Below are 21841 nucleotides of genomic sequence, written 5' to 3' on the forward strand. Positions count from 1 at the left end.
AATTTTGAGATTATTTTGTTTTGAATATTGCGCCGTGCTATCTCACTGGTTGTTGTCCAACCAATCCCGTATCCTCGAGAGGTTTTAAATCACCCAGCAGAGCTATTTGCAGAGTTAGCTCAGGGTAAATGTTGTAATTCTTCAGCCATTTCTGAACCTGTGACTAAAAACAAGCTACATATGGGCAGCACCAAAACAAATCATCCAATTATTCTGTCTCTTTGCAGCAAAATCGGCAGAGCTTTTTTATGCTCATGCATTCCTATCCTTGCCGACTACTGTTTGTGTGAGTGTGTGAGTGTGTGAGATAGAGAATGCATGCCTGCATATATGAAAACAGAAAACAAAATCATAAAACGAATTGTCCCTATTTCCATTCTGTTTATGTCTCCCTTTCTCCCTCTCTTCTTCTCTTACTCTTAGTGACTATCAGATAACAACCCAGTGATCTGGGACAGGAGAGGAGGAGGAGAGGGGAGAGGAGGAGAGGAAGGGAGAAGAGGGGAGAGGAGGGGGGAGGGTTGGGAGAGGAGGGGAGATGAGAAGAGGAGAGCATTCCTTTCTCCCTCTCTCTCTCTTCTATCGTCTGTCATCCTCTACAACACCTATATACCTCTATATCTTGTCTGTAACAGGAAGCTGAGAAGTGGTGACATCCTGTGAGTTTCAGTGGGTTCCGGGGATCTGCATGCGGCAGGCAGGATGCTAGTGGCAGATTTAACTCCATTCCTGTGCGTTTTGGGGGTCGTCGGCTGTGTGTGTGTTTTGTGTGTGTGTGTGTGTGTGTGTGTGTGTGTGTGTGTGTGTGTGTGTGTGTGTGTGTGTGTGTGTGTGTGTGTGTGTGTGTGTGTGTGTGTGTGTGTGTGTGTGTGTGCAGGATGCTAGTGTTGGTTTTAACTCCAGGGTTCAAAGGTGCCTCCGGGTTCCGTGGGGTTCCACATCTGCAGCTCCTCAGCGCTCCTGTCCTGACTCCCGCAGACCCATCAAAGTGGCCAGTCAGCTGCACCCTAATGGGTATTACCAAGACAAAGGAGGAGTGGAGGGGCAGGGGAGGGGAAGAGTGGAGGAGAGGAGGAGGGGAGGGAAGGAGGGTTTAGGGCGTAAGACAGGCTTTGATATCTAGGAGATTTATGGGCGTGATGAAATCAGGTCTGAATACCCCCAGCTTCCCCTACCTCTCTATAGTTCAGCAACATCTAAAGGCCCGGGTTTGTTCCGGGAGGACAGACGCCTGGGATGAAAAAATAATAAATAGCAACAAATCTAAGAAGAGAAGAGAGGAGGGCGGTTCTGTCTCCTGGAGTAGGGGCTCTGAAGTCTCCTAATGTTCCATTCAACTGTCAGTCATCTGGCTTGGGCTATTGACTGTTACTACTGCTGCAGCAGAGAGAGAGGGGGAGAGTTATTCACTTCAGATTTACACACACACACACTGCACCCCCCCCCCCCCCGCACACACACACACACTCTCCACCACCACCCCCTTCCTTCATGTCCTGCAGTAAATATTAAGACCCATGACCTGTTTAGTGACAAATAACCCCAGAATGTTTACAGTGTCTGAAGTTGAGCTGGGGGACTCTGGCCCTCTGGAACTCCCCTCTCCTGACATCACCAATATGTTATCAGCACGTCCCTCAGGGCTTGACCAGACCAGACAAGATCAGGGCAGATCAGGGCAGACCAGACCAGACAAGCTCAGGGGCAGACCAGACAAGATCAGGGCAGATCAGGGCAGACCAGACCAGACCATGGCAAAGCTGACTGCAGGTATGTCTGTGTTGGAAACTAGGAAGTCCTAAAGTCAGGAAGAGGGGGTCTTTTAAACTATGGACCTGGGTTTGGCATATAAATGTGTTTGTTTGTTAGCTGTGTGTGCATGGCGACAACCCATTGATGGAATGCAGATATATCAGCCTATCAGCCGATGCCACCTCAATCCAAGACGGCATCACAAGACCCATTGAGTAAGGTAGTGGATCCTAATTCCCAACCTATTCAATAAATAATGTAGTGCACTACTTTCGACTTGCCCTATATACTGAATAGGGTGCCATTTGTGACTTGTTTCAGGAAATGAGGCGTATGGCGCATGCCACAACTCCACAGGAGTGGCATTTGAATGTCTTTAAAAACATTTTTTATCTAAATGCGTTTTTTGGGGGGGCAGAAATGTCTTCGGGACATATGAACTTTCATGTGCCTTAATAAAAAAATGGTATTTCATCCATAAATACAAATAAAATTGTTAAATTACGAGCCTAGTTGGTTTAGCCATGGAAAAAGTTAGGAACCTTCCCGCTAGCCATGATTGGCTGAGATAATGAATGGGCTGGACATTTAAAAAAAAAAATATATATATATATTTCACCTTTATTTAACCAGGTAGGCTAGTTGAGAACAAGTTCTCATTTGCAACTGCGACCTGGCCAAGATAAAGCATAGCAGTGTGACACATACAACAACACAGAGTTACACATGGAATAAACAAACATACAATCCATAATACAGTTGAAAAAAAAGTATATATATATATAGCGGGTGCAAATGAGGTGAGATAAGGGAGGTAAGGCAATAAATAGGCCATGGTGGTGAAATAATTACAAAATCGCAATTAAACACTGGAATGGTAGAATGTGCAGAAGATGAATGTGCAAGTAGAGATAGTGGGGTGCAAAGGAGCAAGATAAATAAATAAATACAGTATGGGGAGGAGGAAGTTGGATGGGCTATTTACAGATGGGCTATGCACAGGTGCAATGATCTGTGAGCTGCTCTGACAGCTGGTGCTTAGAGCTAGTGAGGGAGATAAGAGTCTCCAGCTGATTTTTGCAGTTTGTTCCAGTCATTGGCAGCAGAGAACTGGAAGGAGAGGTGGCCAAAGGAAGAATTGGCTTTGGGGGTGACCAGTGAGATATACCTGCTGGAGCGCGTGCTACGGGTGGGTGCTGCTATGGTGACCAGTGAGCTGAGATAAGGCTTGGCTTTACCTAGCAGAGACTTTTAAATGACCTGGAACCAGTGGGTTTGGCGACGAGTATGAAGCGAGGACCAGCCATCGAGAGCGTACAGGTCGCAGTGGTGGGTAGTATATGGGGCTTTGGTGACAAAACGGATGGCACTGTGATAGACTGCATCCAATTTGTTGAGTAGAGTGTTGGAGGCTATTTTATAAATTACATCGCCGAAGTCGAGGATCAGTAGAATGGTCAGTTTTACGAGGGTATGTTTGGCAGCATGAGTGAAGGAGGCTTGGTTGCGAAATAGAAAGCCGATTCTAGATTTAATTTTGGATTGGAGATGCTTAATATGAATCTGGAAGGAGAGTTTACAGTCTAACCAGACACCTAGGTATTTATAGTTGTCCACATATTCTAAGTCAGAACCGTCCAGAGTAGTGATGCTGGACGGGTGGGCAGGTGCGGGCAGCGATCGGTTGAAGAGCATGCATTTAGTTTCACTTGCATTTAAGAGCAGTTGGAGGCCACGGAAGGAGAGTTGTATGGAATTGAAGCTCGTCTGGAGGTTGCCGGGAGATGAGTTTGGATTGGTCTGGTCTGCCATGAAGCATGCTCCTGTCTATAACGTGAGCTGTGATTACGGCCATCTATTGTGTTTCATGTGTACATGTCTAGACAATAGTGAACCATCCACTTAGCAGGAGTTGGCTGGAGGTTGGTTGTAGCATTTCCTTCATATGACACATCAATTTAGACAAGTGTGTCGGGTAAGAGTCATCTAATAAAGATGAAATATTTATTAAATATTTGTATCTGGGCACTTTCTGTTTTTGTTGTTGGCCTTCCCTGTAGCTCAGTTGGTAGAGCATGGTGTTTGCAACACCAGGGTTGTGGGTTTGATTCCCACGGGGGGCCAGCACAGAAAAAAATGTATGAAATGTATGCATTCACTACTGTAAGTCGCTCTGGATAAGAGTGTCTGCTAAATGACTAAAATGTAAATGTAAAATGTTGTTGTTACTATGCAAGTAACTACTTCACTGTACCGTTTACACCTTTTGTATCCTGTGCATGTGACAAATAAACGTAGATTTGATTTAATATAGGATGTGTTTACCACATGGCCTCACGTGAATTCTGTTGAGGCCAGGGGGCAGGATCTTATCCCGGTATTGGGATTCATTGTCATGTGACCATGGCAGGGAATTCAAAACTGCAAGAGTAATCATTTCAAATAATCAAATAATCAACTATTTTCCTCCATTTGAAAGATATATCTCCTAAATCTAACCACGCTGTCCGATTTTCAGAGGCTTTACGGAGAATGCATAAAGTTAGGTTATGTGAGGAGAGTACATTGACAATAGCTGCATGTAATGTTTAGCCAATTCAAAGAAGGGCATCAACAGACAGAAAACTAGCTAGAATTATGCACTTACCTTTGACAATCTGCATCAGATGACACTCATAGGACATTATGTTAGACAATACATGCATTTTTAGTTCCATCAAGTTCCTATTTATATCCAAAAACAGCATTTACAGTCACGGTGAAATTCAGAATTTTTTTCGGCTCGAATGCTCCCAGTGAATCCAGCATTACAAATCACGGAATTACTATTCGAAAACATTGGTAAATTATAATATTGTCATTCAAAGAATAATATATTATCATCTCGTAATTGCTACCGAATGGCCAGATCTCAAAATAACTTTACTGGGAAATCACATTTTGCTATAAACTGGGTACTATGCTAACAACATAAGCTAAGCTATAAGCTAAGCTAAGCTATACCGTTAGCATTAGCATCATCTAATATCGATAATAACATTCTAAATATCCCCTTACCTTTGATTATCTCCATCAGAAGGCGCTGCCAGCGATCCCAGGTCCAGAACAAATGTGGTTTCTTTTGATAAAGTTCATAATTTATGTCCAAATAGTTAGCGTTCAGTAGGCTCCCACAAAATGAGGTGGGCAGTGTAAAGTCACGCCGAAAAGCTAAAAAAAACCTAGTAAATAATCTATTTATGTTTGTTCAAACATGTCAAACGTTGTTCAGCATTAATCTTTTGGTCCATTTTTAACGTGAAACATCAGTAAACATCAGTAATATTTTCACACAACCTATCAAGTGTCTAGAATAAACGATTATGACAAAGACACTCTTCTCAGATTCATGCGCAGGCGCAAAAAATGAAGTGATGACGTGTCAACTTGTAAGCATTCTAATTCGGTCTGTATTCATCACAGATGCTTCAAACAACTTTCTAAAGATCGTTGACATCTAGTGGAAGCAGTAGGAGTTGCGAACTGAATCCTTTCTCACTGTGGTATCTTTAAAACAATGACACTAAATAGTACAGTCACAAAATTCTCATTTTTTTTAAATCTATTTTTCACAGGTTTTTGCCTGCAATATGAGTTTTGTTATACTTACAGACACCATTCAAACTGTTTTAGAAAATTCAGAGTGTTTTCTATCCGAATGTGTTAATAATATGCATATCCTAGCTTCTGAGTTGGTGTAGGAGGCAGTTAAAAATGGGCACATATTTTTTTCAAAATTCTCAATACTGCCCCCGTGGCCCGTAGAGGTTAAAAACATGGGTGAGGCTAAAGCTTAAGAAGGCGTGAACGATGCTGAATGGGTGTAGACAATGAAGAGCTCTCCAGTAGGTCCCAAAACATTCAAGGATCATTTTCTCAAAAGTGCGGTTACAAGTTTATCAACTTTCAAAGCAGAAATACTTTCCCATTGTTCCTCAACTGCAGTGTGTGATATACCATTTTCTAGCTCTGAGTCTCTACATTTATCCATTGTAAAAAACACTTTCAAATGTTGCTACGTGAGACAACTAGAAAGTGTGGTGGGAGCATTCTAGAAGGCTACAGCAAGGTGTTATGTCACTTACACATTCCTACCCCTGCCCTCTATTTCCCATGGTTACAGTGTCATAAATCTGATCTCAACAGCACATAAAACTCTGCCCTCGGAGAGTAACAGAGATACTCATACATGCACATGCAGGAACAGAGAAACACAAACATCATGCAGGCACAGAACCTCACACATCCCACACAACAATAGACCAACTGTTTGTATTTTGCCACATGGTGTTTGACAATCTCTCTCTCTCTCTCTCTCTCTCTCTCTCTCTCTCTCTCTCTCTCTCTTTCTCTCCCTCTCTCTGTGTGTCTGGTAAAAATGGATGTGGGATTGTCAGTGGTGGCTGGTGGCACTTTTATTTGGAGGAGGAGCACAAAGTAATGGCTGGAACTGCAGGTACATCAAAAACATGGTTTACAGCCTCCTCTGGTGATTGGGCTGTTGCTGGGTTCTCCAGGACACCCAGCTGGAGTCAAGCCTCGAGATGCACTGATCCTTTAAGCACCAGCTGTCAGAGCAGCTCACAGATCACTGCACCTGTACATAGCCCATCTGTAAACAGCCCATCTATCTACCTACCTCATCCCCATACTGTATTTATTTATTTATCTTGCTCCTTTGCACCCCACTATCTCTACTTGCACATTCATCTTCTGCACATCTACCATTCCAGTGTTTAATTGCTATTTTGTAATTACTTCGCCACCATATCCTATTTATTGCCTTAACTTACCTCATTTGCACTGACTGTATTTAGACTTTTTGTTTTCTTTTGTTCTACTGTATTTTTGACTGTATGTTTGTTTATTCCATGTGTAACTCTGTGTTGTTGTATGTGTCGAATTGCTACGCTTTATCTTGGCCAGGTTGCAGTTGCAAATGAGAACTTGTTCTCAACTGTCCTACCTGGTTAAATAAAGGTGAAATAAATAAATAAATCCACAGCAGACCCACAGAGGAACGTACCACTACAGACCCACAGAGGAACGTACCACTACAGACAGACCCACAGAGGAACGTACCACTACAGACAGAACCACAGAGGAACGCACCACTACAGACAGACCCACAGAGGAACATACCACTACAGACCCACAGAGAAACGTACCACTACAGACCCACAGAGGAACGTACCACTACAGACCCACAGAGGAACGTACCACTACAGACCCACAGAGGAAAGTACCACTACAGACCCACAGAGGAACGTACCACTACAGACCCACAGAGGAACGTACCACTACAGACAGACCCACAGAGGAACATACCACTACAGACCCACAGAGGAACGTACCACTACAGACCCACAGAGGAATATACCACTACAGACCCACAGAGGAACATACCACTACAGACCCACAGAGGAACGTACCACTACAGACAGACCCACAGAGGAACGTACCACTACAGACAGACCCACAGAGGAACGTACCACTACGGACCCACAGAGGAACGTACCACTACAGACAGACCCACAGGGGAACGTACCACTACAGACCCACAGAGGAACATACCACTACAGACCCACAGAGGAACGTACCACTACAGACCCACAGAGGAATATACCACTACAGACCCACAGAGGAACATACCACTACAGACCCACAGAGGAACGTACCACTACAGACAGACCCACAGAGGAACGTACCACTACAGACAGACCCACAGAGGAACGTACCACTACGGACCCACAGAGGAACGTACCACTACAGACAGACCCACAGAGGAACGTACCACTACAGACCCACAGAGGAACATACCACTACAGACCCACAGAGGAACATACCACTACAGACCCACAGAGGAACGTACCACTACAGACCCACAGAGGAATGTACCACTACAGACCCACAGAGGAACTTACCACTACAGACCCACAGAGGAACGTACCACTACAGACAGACCCACAGAGGAACGTACCACTACAGACAGACCCACAGAGGAACGTACCACTACGGACCCACAGAGGAACGTACCACTACAGACAGACCCACAGAGGAACGTACCACTACAGACCCACAGAGGAACATACCACTACAGACCCACAGAGGAACATACCACTACAGACCCACAGAGGAACGTACCACTACAGACCCACAGAGGAATGTACCACTACAGATCCACAGAGGAACTTACCACTACAGACCCACAGAGGAACGTACCACTACAGACAGACCCATAGAGGAACGTACCACTACAGACAGACCCACAGAGGAACGTACCACTACAGACCCACAGAGGAACGTAGAACTACAGACAGACCCACAGAGGAACGTACCACTACAGACAGACCCACAGAGGAACGTACCACTACAGACAGACCCACAGAGGAACGCACCACTACAGACAGACCCACAGAGGAACGTACAACTACAGACGCACAGAGGAACGTACAACTACAGACAGACCCACAGAGGAACGTACCACTCCTCTCATGAATTGGTTGGGTCGGGTTTGGCACTAGTGAAGTCTCTCTTTCTCGCTCGGTGCATTCTTGTGGAGGGAAACAAGACAGTATAAAGGAAACAACACCGTATAAAGTTAGTCAGGTTTGTGTATTTTTTGAGTGTATGACCTGGAGTGTTCCTATTACAATGTGATAATTAGCTTCAACTCAGTTCAGAGGTCATATAGCCAGTCTCTATGCCCATCTACCACACAGACTAATACAGACACTTTTAGAGTCAGATTTGTATTATAGATCGTTGAATTAGCGTGGCAGCTACTTTTCCTAGCGCCACTGACTCCAATATGGGCTTTCACGGTGCCTGTCCTCCCCAGGGCCATGGGTCAGTGTGTGTGTGAGTGAGTGTGTGTGTGTGTGTGTGTGTGTGTGTGTGTGTGTGTGTGTGTGTGTGTGTGTGTGTGTGTGTGTGTGTGTGTGTGTGTGTGTGTGTGCATGCCAACGTGATGTGTCAGCCAAACTGACCCTGCCCTGTCCTGTATAATGACTGATGGTTGTCACCAAGTTAGCTTCATCAAATCTGGTTTCCGTGCTGCCCTGTACCCTGACATGGTCTCAAACTGGCGGGAAGAGAAGACATCAGAAGGAATAAGGTTTTGAAGTGTCTGTCCCATATCTAGGAGATGTAAGGAAGCTCAGGAAATATAAAACATTTTGTTAACGGTTTACCTTCAGATGAGTCCCGTGACACTTGTGAGGGTCGTAGAGCAAAAACGGACAACATCTAGTTGGTGAGAGTCTTCCCTTTCCAAAGTGGCAGCATATTAGTTTGTAGGCCAAACTGTTCGGACGCTACAGACGCTTGTGTGAGAAGACAGATTTTCGGCCTGTCTCTTGGTCTGACCAACAGGGCTATAGCTCTGTCACTTTCCACCGCTGATGCGGAAGGCCGACGGGGGGTGTGGTGGATTGAGACGAAGCCCATACTAAAAAAGATTAGTAAAGGTGATACACATTAGATTTTGGGGGATTTTTTGTATTGTAACTTCAGAAAATCCATGATATACCTGCTGTAACAATTGAATGATAGTGTTGTGATTGGCTGTGATATTGGTCTATTGATTTCTCCCGCTGGCGTAGCATCTGTTGTCTAAACCGGAAATCTGTTTGACTTTGTGGCTGTGTTATCTAGCGGAAATCAGGTCAAGCTGCCAATTTAGAAATCTCTCATTTCCTACACTGTTTCACTCAACTTCAATTTCTGTGAGAAAAAAAGCAGTGAATAGAGTAGGGAATCATTGTACCATCTAAACTGCTTTGAAATATATTTTCAATAACATAAAATATAGTTTTTTCAGCTGTTTGAAGCTGGTGGACCAAAGCCGAAAGTAAAAGGCTCAGGCATGAGTGTGTGCCATGTTAAGGGGAAATGGGATGCGGGGGAGAGGGAGATTTATTTTAAATGCAGCCTAGTGCTGTTTCAATTCACCTAGCTTCCACATCGGGGAGAAATTCGGAGAAATATGTGTAGCACCTTTAAACAGACAGATTTTGACAGGTGGCGTCAATCGACTCTTAAGGATTCTCAACGGGCTTAGATGGCTCCTTCTCAAAATGTGAAACTAGGGAAGTCAACACATCAACACCATCAACACCAAACAACTCACAGACAGGTAACATGGGCCTCGACGAATGGGAGGAAAAATCTACAGAAGACAGGAGAAGGTCTTTTCTACTGTATCTGTGATCACCGTGACCTAGATACAACAACTCTCCTGTGACAAAGAGATTAGATAGATGGAGCTTAAAGTATGATTCCTATCCAGACAGTCTTATCCCACTGAACTAAACTAAAGTATGATTCCTATCCAGACAGTCTTATCCCACTGAACTAAACTAAAGGATGATTCCTATCCAGACAGTCTTATCCCACTGAACTAAACTAAAGGATGATTCCTATCCATGACTGTCTTATCCCACTGAACTAAACTAAAGGATGATTCCTATCCAGACAGTCTTATCCCACTGAACTAAAGCATGATTCCTGGTCTCCTGAGTGGCGCAGTGATCTAAGACACTGCATCTCAGTGCAAGGGCTGTCACTGCAGTACCTGGTTCAAATCCAGGCTGCATCACATTTCGTGTTTGCAATGCTGTCATCAAGGCAAAGGGTGGCTATTTGAAGAAACTCAAATATTTTTTGGTTACTATATGTGTTGTTTCATAGTTTTGATGTCTTCACTATTATTCTACAATGTAGAAAATAGTAAAAATAAAGAACAACCCTTGAATGAGTAGGTGTTCTAAAACTTTTGATTGGTAGTGTAGATCTATTAATGATATAGATCTATTAATGATATAGATCTGTTAATTATATAGATCTGTTAATGATATAGATATGTTAATTATATAGATATGTTAGTGATATAGGTATGTTAATGATATAGATATGATATTGATCTGTTAATGATATAGATCTGTTAATGATATAAATCTGTTAATAATATTGATCTGTTAAAAACCTCTTAAGGATCGGCCCTTCTTTTTCAATTTTTGCCTAAAACGACAAAACAAAATCTAACTGCCTGTAGCTCAGGCCCTGAAGCAAGGATATGCATATTCTTGGTATCATTTGAACGGAATCACTTCGAAGTTTGTGGAAATGTGAAAGGAATGTATGAGAATATAACACATTCGATCTGGTAAAAGATAATACAAAGAAAAAAACCAAACTTTTTTTGTATTTTCTTTGTACCATCATTATTGAAATGCAAGAGAAAGGCCATAATGTATTATTCCAGCCCAGGTGAAATTTTGAATTTGGCCACTAGATGGCAGCAGTGTATGTGCAAAGTTTTAGACTGATCCAATGAACCATTGCATTTTGGCTCAAGCTTTTGTGTCAAGACTGCAAAAATGTGACTAATTTGTTTATTAATAACTTGTCATGTTCAAACTGTGCACTCTCCTCAAACAATAGCATGGTGAATACACCAACTTGTAAGTCGCTCTGGATAAGAGCGTCTGCTAAATGACGTAAATGTAAATGTAATGGTATTCCCTCACTGTAATAGCTACTGTAAATTGGACAGTGCATTTAGATTAACAAGAATTTAAGCTTTCTGCCAATGTAATATTTGTCTATGTCCTGGGAAACGTTCTTGTTACTTACAACCTCATGCTAATCACATTAGCCTACGTTAGCTCAACCGTCCCACAGGGGACCCACCAATCCTGAAGAAGTTTTTTAATTTTAAGAATATATTCATTATGGTCACAATCTAAGAATGAGAAAACATAACATTTAAGGCTCATGAAGCTTTATATCAAATCAAATCAAAAATCATATTTGTCACATGCGCCGAATACAACAGGTAGACCTTACAGTGAAATGCTTACTTAAGGGCTGTATAGATGCTTCATAAATCCTTCATTACCAATTATCATGCTATACAAAGGGTGGCAAAAGGGTTGAATTAATTTGTCTTATTATGAACTTTGGTCAATCCAGAGTGTGATGGAACACAGTCCCAGAGGTGAGGAGGAGTTGTGATTGTGATCAGATCTCTGTACACATGGTTCTATTTGGAGACCCCTGTCAACATGTTTGGAAGCTCATTGCCGTGGATACATATCACTTCGACAACAACAACAGAAAGAACAACAACCAACAAGAGCTACATCTTGAGATACAAAATGCAACAGAACGTAAGCTTTGATATGCTGCTTTACAGTGTGCTGTTTTGGGCCAAGGTCCAACCCTGTCAGAAGAAAACAGAGAAAGGACATGTGGAATATTCCAGGGGAAGATAGGGGTGTCTGGTGAATATGAATATGAGATGAACAGAGAGTAGAGAGGCATCTTGGGAAATCTGCCTGCTTGTCTCTGGCATGGCTTTAATTTCCCTTTAATCCCAGGAGCAGACATTTAACCAACCAATTAATTGCATCATCAGATTAAATCCTTTGGAGACTTGAAATTATCTTGGTGTATGCATCCCAAATTGCCCTATTGGCCCTGGTCAAAAGTAGTGCACTATATAGGGAATAGGGTGCCATTGGTAACGCTCACTGTGTTAAGTGTTTGGGGTCGCCCCAGGCACATATGAATATTATCTGCTAGGACTTTAGTTGTTACTGTACGATTTTGGTACGGTGTCCATATTAGGAAAGCCTAACTTCTGCTGAGACCGTCCCAGCAAGACAAAGGAGCTGATCGTGGGCTACAGGAAACATTCACATTGACAGGGTTGTAGTGGTGCGGGTCGAGAGCTTCAAGTTCTTAAGTGTGCACATCACTAAAGATCTATCATGGTCCAAACACACCAAAAAGTTGATAAGAGGGTACGACAATGCCTCATCCCCCTCAGGAGGCTGAAAAAAATTGGCATGGGCCCTCAGATGCTCAAAAAGGTTCTACAGCTGCACCATTGAGTGCATCTTGTCTGGCTGCATCACTGCATCTGACCGCAAGGCGCTACAGAGGGTAGTGCATACGGCCAAGTGTGGGTAGTGCGTATGGCCCAGAACATCACTGGGGACATGCTTCCTGCCTTCCAGAACCTCTATACCAGGTGGTGTCAGAGGAAGGCCCTAAAAATTGTCAAAGACTCCAGCCAAGACTGCTTCATAGTTAGTAAAATAGTTAACCTAGCCATAAGACTGCTTCATATTTTATTAAATAGTTAACCTAGCCATAAGACTGCTTCATAGTTAGTTAAATAGTTAACCTAGCCATAAGACTGCTTCATATTTTATTAAATAGTTAACCTAGCCATAAGACTGCTTCATAGTTAGTTAAATAGTTAACCTAGCCATAAGACTGCTTCATAGTTAGTTAAATAGTTAACCTAGCCATAAGACTGCTTCATAGTTAGTTAAATAGTTAACCTAGCCATAAGACTGCTTCATAGTTCATTAAACAGTTAACCTAGCCATAAGACTGCTTCCTAGTTAGTTAAATAGTTAACCTAGCCATAAGACTGCTTCCTAGTTAGTTAAATAGTTAACCTAGCCATAAGACTGCTTCCTAGTTAGTTAAATAGTTAACCTAGCCATAAGACTGCTTCATAGTTCATTAAATAGTTAACCTAGCCATAAGACTGCTTCATAGTTAGTTAAATAGTTAACCTAGCCATAAGACTGCTTCATAGTTAGTTAAATAGTTAACCTAGCCATAAGACTGCTTCATAGTTAGTTAAATAGTTAACCTAGCCATAAGACTGCTTCATAGTTAGTTAAATAGTTAACCTAGCCATTAGACTTCTTCATAGTTAGTTAAATAGTTAACCTAGCCATAAGACTGCTTCATATATTTAGTTAAACAAACAATTAAACAATTAGCAACATACTTAGTTAAACAACTAGCAACACATTTAGTTAAACAACTAGCAACTGCATTTAGTAAAACAACTAGCAACCATATTTAGGTAAACAATTAGCAACACATTTAGTTAAACAACTAGCAACATATTTAGTTAAACAAAAAGCAACTAGATGTAACTAAATAACTAGCAACTACCTCAGTTAAACAACTAGCAACTACATGTATTTAAACAAATAACAACACATTTAGTTGTAAACCAAGCAACTATATTAAGTTAAACAACTAGCAACTGCATTTAGTCAAACAACTAGAAATTACATTTAGTTAAACAACTAGCATCACGTTTTGTTATACAACTTGCAACATATTTAGTTAAACAACTAGCAACTATATTTAGTTAAACAACTAGCAACTACATTTAGCTAAACAACTAGCAACACATTTTGCTAAACAAAAAACAACACATTTAGTTATAAAACAAAAAGCAACTAGATTTCATTAAACAACTAGCAACTACTTTAGTTAAACAACTACCAAGTACATTTATTTAAACAAAAAACAACACGTTTAGTTATACAACTAGCAACTACATTTAGTTAAACAACTAGCAACTACATTTATGTACAAAACACTTTGATCAATGTTGAAATAAAAATAATTGCTTTGTGGTCATTCATGTATTGTCATTAATAACTGCTTCATGGTCGTTGGTCATTTATGTATTGTTTTTCACAGCAGCACACAGTAGTTTTATCTAAAAAAAAAAAAGAAATTCGCAAAATCACATTATATTTCAATTCCTCTTAGCAACACACATACAAGCAAAGATATGCGTTAGTGATTAGGTGTTGAAAAATACAAAAAGGATCTGATAAAAGTTTGGGAAGTAAAAAAAATGTAAATAGAATCGTTTCTTAGTAATTTATTTCTAATTATTTCTAAGTGATTTAAATACAACTATTTCTAAGTCATTTAAATAGGAATATTTCTAAACATGTTAAATAGTATTATTTCTAAGTAATTTAAATAGGGTTAATCTATGTAATTTAAATAGGATATTTCTAAGTAGTTGAAATAGGGTTATTTCTAAGTCATTTCAGACTAATCAGAAAAAGACACTCCAGATAAAGCATTTACAAGGACTTCATCAGAATTGTCTAAACGAATCTCAAATACAGGTAGACATTTTGTACCACAAGTTCAACACCTCAACATATGTGACCGACCGGCTCGATTCGGTCTTATGTAGCAAGTAATGCTAAAACAGGGACATAGAGCCTTTAACTTCAAAACAGAAACAGAAGCCAGTTGTCACGCCCTGACCAGGTGAACTCTTCTATTTTGGTCAGGGTGTGGCATTTCTATAGTTTATTTTTCTATGTTTTTGGTATAGCCTTGCTTTGGGGCGTAATTCTATGTTGGGTTCTGTTGATTCCCAATCAGAGACAGCTGTCGCTAGTTGCCTCTGATTGGGGAATCATATTTAAGTTCCTTTTCCCCCCACGATGTTTGTGGGTTGTTGTCTCTTTTTGTTTGAGCAGTAGCGATACGTTTATTCTCTGTTTTGACCGTGTTATTTCAGTCTGAAATAAATAACATGTGTTCGCTCCCAGCTGCGCCTTGGTCCACTTCTTCCTTCATGCACGACGATCGTTACAGAACAACCCACCAAACCAGGACCAAGCAGCGGGAGGAAAAGGAGCGCGAGAGATGGGCTCGCGAGGGGAAGGAGTTCTGGACCTGGGAGGAGATCATGTCGGGGAAAGGACCCTGGCGGACGGATTCCCAGGTCGAGGAGGAAAAGCCAGCCGGTAGACGGAGTCGCAGGCGGCGGTCGAGGAGGCCCGGAAAACAGCCCCAAGAATTTTTTTTGGGGGGGCTAATGGGGTGGTCCGGAAGGGCAGAGGAAGAGCCCAGACCACTGCTCTCGTGGGGGATGACGGCGGAGGAAGAGACGAAGATGATGAGGCAGTTGATTGAGGACCTGCAGAGGGAAGATCTGGAGGAGGAGCCATGGTATGCGGAGTTGCGCGCTGTGTCGCCAGTGCGCCCGCACAGCCCGGTGCGTCCGGTGGACATGCCCAGCACATGCCGTGCTAGGATGGGCATCCAGCCAGGACGAGTGGCTAAACCGGCTCCACGCTTCAGGTCACCAGTACGTGTTCACAGTCCTGTCTGGCCCGTCCCTGCTCCCCGCACCAGGTTAGTGGTGCGTGTCCCCAGTCCTGTCCGGCCCGTCCCTGCTCCCCGCACCAGGTTAGTGGTGCGTGTCCCCAGTCCTGTCCGGCCCGTCCTTGCTCCCCGCACCAGGTTAGTGGTGCGTGTCCCCAGTCCGGCCCGGCCCGTCCCTGCTCCCCGCACCAGGTTAGTGGTGCGTGTCCCCAGTCCTGTCCGGCCCGTCCCTGCTTGCCGCACCAGGTTAGTGGTGCGTGTCCCCAGTCCAGTCCGGCCCGTCCCTGCTCCCGGCACCAGGCCAGTGGTGCGTGTCCCCAGTCCAGTCCGGCCCGTCCCGGCTCCCCGCACCAGGTTAGTGGTGCGTGTCCCCAGTCCTGTCCGGCCCATTCCTGCTCCCCGCACCAGGTTAGTGGTGCGTGTCCCCAGTCCAGTCCGGCCCGTCCCTGCTCCCCGCACCAAGCCGGTGGTGCGTGTCCCCAGTCCAGTCCGGCCCGTCCCTGCTCCCCGCACCAGGTTGGTGGTGCGTGTCCCCAGGCCAGTCCGGCCCGTCCCTGCTCCCTGCACCAGGTTGGTGGTGCGTGTTCCCGGTCCTGTCCGGCCCGTCCCTGTTCCCCGCACCAGGCCCACGACGCGTGTCCACAGTCCGGCACGGCCTGTGTCCGGTCCACCGGTGACCAGTCCTGTTCCGGTCGGCGGCTCCGCTCCGGAGCCTGAGCATACCGCTCCACCGTGGTCCAGTCCGGGCCAGAGGGGTAGGGCTAGGGTGGAGGCAGGGGGAGAAACACGCCCGGGGCCAGAGCCTCCACCGAGGGTGAGGCGCCCACCCGGGTCCCCCCCCTAATAGACTTTAGGTTGGTGCGCCGGGAGTACGCACCGTTGGAGGGGGGTACTGTCACGCCCTGACCAGGTGAACTCTTCTATTTTGGTCAGGGTGTGGCATTTCTATAGTTTATTTTTCTATGTTTTTGGTATAGCCTTGCTTTGGGGCGTAATTCTATGTTGGGTTCTGTTGATTCCCAATCAGAGACAGCTGTCGCTAGTTGCCTCTGATTGGGGAATCATATTTAAGTTCCTTTTCCCCCCACGATGTTTGTGGGTTGTTGTCTCTTTTTGTTTGAGCAGTAGTGATACGTTTATTCTCTGTTTTGACCGTGTTATTTCAGTCTGAAATAAATAACATGTGTTCGCTCCCAGCTGCGCCTTGGTCCACTTCTTCCTTCATGCACGACGATCGTTACACCAGTTTCCAACATTTCAGCTGGATGCCTTTTTCAAGAGCATAAACAATTACCAAATAATACAACTAGGTTCGCTCCAACTCACAAATATTGTGCATTAATAAATTAATAAATTACTTTATTGGCCTGAAAGGGAGACACCTTCCCACGCCCATGAGTTAAAAAATGTGTAAGACACTATATACAGGCTACACTCAAGCAACATATTTAGTTAAACAACTAGCAACTCATTTAGTTCTAAAATATGGTAACTGCCTTCTGTTTCTGTTTTTAAATAAAATGTTATATGTCCCTGGTTTGTTTAGACAATTCTGATGAAATCCTTTTAAATGCTCTGTACTTTTTCTGGTTAATCTTCAACTACTTATATGTATATATATTCCTATTTAAATTGCTTAGAAATAATCCTATTAAATTTACTGAGGTAAAATCCAATTTTTTCGAATTCCAATTATTTATAATCCTATTTAAATGACTTGGAAAAAAGCCTACAATTTTTTTTTCTTTGCCAAATTTGATCATATCTTGTTTGTATTTTTCAACACCTAATCGCTAACATATATTTTTGCTTGTATATTTGTTGCTATGAGTAACTGAAATAGGGTTTGAATTTGCCAATTTCTGTTTTATTTCAGATACCAACTATCTGAATGCTGCTGTGGAAGACAATACATGAATGACCAATGACCATGAAGCAGTTAACAAATCAAATCAAATTCTACTGGTCACATACACATGATTAGCAGATGTTATTGCGAGTGTTATGAAATGCTTATGCTTCTAGATCTGACAATGCAGCAGTATCTAACAGGTAATATCTAACAATTCCACAACAAAACCTAATATCTAACACATTCCACAACAAAACCTTATACACCCAATCTAGTAAAGGAATGGGATGAGAATATATAAGTATAAAATATATGGATGAGCAGTGACAGAGCGGCTAAGATGCAATAGATAGTGCAGTATACAGTATTTTTTATTTAACCTTTAAGCCAGTTAAGAACAAATTCTTATTTACAATGACGGCCTACCAGGGAACAGTGATACAGACGTGACTGTACTGCCTTGTTCAGGGGCAGAATGGCAGATTTTTTCTTGTCAGCTGAGGGATTCAATCCAGCAACCTTTCGGTTACTGCCCCAACGCTCTAACCACTAGGCTACCTGCCGCACTATATGAGATGAGTAATGCGAGATATGTAAACATTTTTAAAGTGGCATTATTAAAGTGACTACTGTTCCATTTATTAAAGTGGTCAATGATATCAAGTCTGTAGTCAACCACCTTTTTGTGCTATTGGTGGCTGTTTAACAATCTGATGGCCTTGAGATAGAAGCTGTTTTTCAATCTCTCTGTCCCAGCATTGATGCACCTGTACTGACCTCGCCTTCTGGATGGAAGCGGGGTAAACAGGTAGTGGCTCGGGTGGTTATTGTCGTTGATGATCTTTTTGCGTTTTTGTCATGGACGGCAGGTAGTTTGTCCCCGGTGATGCATTGTGCAGACCGCACCACCCTCTGGAGAGCCCTGATGTTGTGGGCGGTGCAGTTGCTGCACCAGGCGGTGATACAGCCTGACAGGATGCTCTCAATTGTGCACCTGTAAAAGTTAGTGAGGGTTTTTGTTGACAAGACACATTTCTTCAGCCTCCTGAGGTTGAAGAGGCGCTGTTGCGCCTTCTTCACCATTCTGTCTGTGTGTGTGGACCATTTCAGTTTGTCGGTGATATGTACACCGAGGAACTTAAAACTTTCCACCTTCTCCTCTGCTGTCCCGTCGATCTGGATAGGGGGATGCTCCCTTTGCTGTTTCCTGAATCCACGATCATCTCTTTTGTTTTGCTGACATTGAGTGAGAGGTTATTTTCCTGAAACCACACTCTGAGGGCCCTCACCTCCTCTCTGTAAGCTGTCTCGTTGTTGTTAGTAATCAAGCTGTCGTCTGCAAACTTGATGATTGAGTTGGAGGTGTGCATGGCCACACAGTCGTGGGTGAACAGGGAGTAAAGGAAAGGGCTGAGAATGCACCCTTGTGGGGACCCAGTGTTGAGTATCAGCGGAGTGGAGATGTTTTTTCCTACCCTCACCACCTGGGGGCGGCCCGTCAGGAAGTCCAGGACCAAGTTGCACAGAGTGGGGTCGAGACCCAGGGTCTCAAGCTTAATTATGAGTTTGGAGGGTACTATGGTGTTGAATGCTGAGCTGTAGTCAACGAACAGGATTATTACATAGGTATTCCTCTTGTCCAGACGGGATAGGGCAATGCTCAGTGTGAAGGTGATTGCATCGTCTGTGGACATATTGGGGCGGTAAGCAAATTGGAGTAGGTCTAGGGTAACAGGTAGGGTGGAGGTGATATGATCCTAGTCTCTCAAATCACTTCATGATGACAGAAGTGAGTGCTACGGAGCGATAGTCATTTAGTTCAGTTACCTTAGCTTTCTTGGGAACAGGAACAATGGTGGCCATCTTGAAGCATGTGGGAACAGCAGACTGGGAAGGGGATTGATTGAATTTATCCGTAAACACACCAGCCAGCTGGTCTGCACATGCTCTGAGGACGCGGCTAGTGATGCCGTCTGGGCAGGCAGCCTTAACACATTTAAATGTTTTACTCACGTCGGCCACGGAGAAGGAGAGCTCACAGTCTTTGGTAGCAGGACGTGTCGGTGGCACTGTATTGTCCACAAAGCACGCAAAGAAGTTGTATAACTTGTCTGGGAGCAAGACGTTGATGTCCGTGACGGGGCTGGTTTTCTATTTGAAATATATGATTGTCAGTAGACCCTGCCACATACGTCTCGTGTTTGAGCCGTTGAATTGCGACTCCACTTTGTCTCTATACTAACACTTTGCATGTTTGATTGCTTTACAGAGGGAATACCTACACTGTTTGTTTGTATTTGGTCATGTTTCCATTCGCCTTGCCATGATTAAATGCGGTGGTACGTGCTTTCAGTTTTGCACGAATGCTGCCATCAATCCACGGTTTCTGGTTAGGGAAGGTTTTAATAGTCACAGTTGGTACAACATCTCCTATACACTTCCTTATAAACTCGCTCACCGAGTCAGAGTACACGTAAATGTTATTGTCTAGGGCTACCCGGAAAATATCCCAGTCCACGTGATTGAAGCAATCTTGAAGCGTGGAATCCGATTGGTCAGTCCAGCATTGGATAGACCTAAGCACGGGTGCTTCCTGTTTTAGTTTCTGCCTATAGGACGGGAGCAACAAGACAGAGTCATGGTCAGATTTGCCAAAGGGAGGGTGGGGGAGGGCCTTGTATGCATCGTGGAAGTTAGAGTAGCAGTGGTCGAGAGTGTTACTCGCTCGTGTACTGCAATCGATATGCTGATACAATTTAGGTTGCATTGTTCTCAGATAAGCTTTGTTAAAATACCCAGCTACAATAAATGCAGCCTCAGGATATATGGTTTCAAGTTTGCATAAGGTCCAGTGAAGTACTTGATGGCCGTCTTGGTATCCGCTTGACGGGGAATATGCACGACTGTGACGACAACCAAGCAGCGTTCTCTTGGGAGATAATACGGGCGGCATTTGATTGTGAGGAGTTCTAGGTCAGGTGAACAAAAGGAATTGATTTTTTTTACGTTGTTACAATTACTCCATGAGTCGTTAATCATGAACATACATCCCGCCCTTCTTCTTACCAGAGAGATGTTTTTTCCTGTCGGTGCCATGCACTGAAAATCTCGTTGGCTGTGCAGACTCCGACAGCACGTCCTCAGCTAGCCATGTCTCCGTGAAACAGAGTATGTTAACATCCAGGATATCTCTTTGGAAAGCAACTCTTTCCCTAATTTCGTTGACTTTGTTAACTAGGGAGTGGACATTAGCAAGTAATATACTCAGAAGCGGTGGGAGGTGTGCGCGCATCCAAAGCCTCACTGGAAGACCACTCCAGCACCCTCTCCTCCGACGCCGTTGTTTTGGGTCGGCCTCTGGAATCTGGAATTTCATTTCAACTTTGATCAAAGTGTTTTGTACAGCAATGTAGTTGCTAGTTGTTTAACTAAATGTGTTGCTAGTTTCTTTTAAGGATCCAGCCCTTCTTTTCATTTCCCCTCATAAAATGACATACCTAAATCTAACTGCCTGTATCTCAGGACTTGAAGCAAGGATATGCATATTCTTGATACCATTTGAAAGGAAACACTTTGAGGTTTGTGGAAATATGAAATTAATGCAGGACAGCACAACACAGTAGCTCTGGTAAAATATAATACAATGAAAAAAACATATGTTTTCTATTTTTATTTTTGTTGCACTATTTTTGACATGAAAAAGAAAAAAGCCACACATTCAGCTAGGAAGCTGGAGGTAATTTAGATGGTGTCCACAAGAGGGCAACAGTGTATGTGCAAAGTTTCAGACTGATAATTTCAAGATTGAGCAAGCTACATGACATTTAATATGGCACCAAAGAAGAAGGCTGACATTCTACGAGTCCCCAACCGATTGTGTTTTTTTGTTTGTTTGTAAGTTATTTTTAAACTTATTTTGTATATAATGTTGACGCTACCATCTCTTATGACCAAAAATAACTTCTGGACAACAGGACTGCGATTACTCACAACGGACTGGCAGAATCCTTTTTTTCCTTTAACCTCACTAGGGCAGGGGGTAGCTTTGCGATTTTGGATGAAAAGCATGCCCAAAGTAAACTGCCTGCTACTCAGGTCCAGAAGCTAGGACATGTATATAATTGGTAGATTTGGATAGAAAACACTCTAAAGTTTCGAACAAAACGAACATTTATTGTGTAACATGGAGTCTTCAGAGTGTAACCATATGAAGATCATCAAAGTAAGTGATACATT

At 43.2% G+C, this 21841-nt stretch overlaps 1 protein-coding gene across 1 annotated transcript in view; it reads left to right on the forward strand.

Annotated features, from left to right (window-relative positions):
• Window positions 1-1547: 1547 nt before the first annotated feature.
• The window catches only part of LOC115170515 (toll-like receptor 13), a 30609-nt gene continuing 10315 nt past the window's right edge, over window positions 1548-21841 (forward strand). Inside the window, exon 1 of the mRNA XM_029726728.1 lies at window positions 1548-1770. Within this exon, the coding sequence (XP_029582588.1) occupies window positions 1548-1770 (223 nt within the window). The remainder of the gene's footprint in view (window positions 1771-21841) is intronic.

Source organism: Salmo trutta, chromosome 32 (genome assembly GCF_901001165.1).
Source record: "Salmo trutta chromosome 32, fSalTru1.1, whole genome shotgun sequence".
Taxonomy (NCBI): domain Eukaryota; kingdom Metazoa; phylum Chordata; class Actinopteri; order Salmoniformes; family Salmonidae; genus Salmo; species Salmo trutta.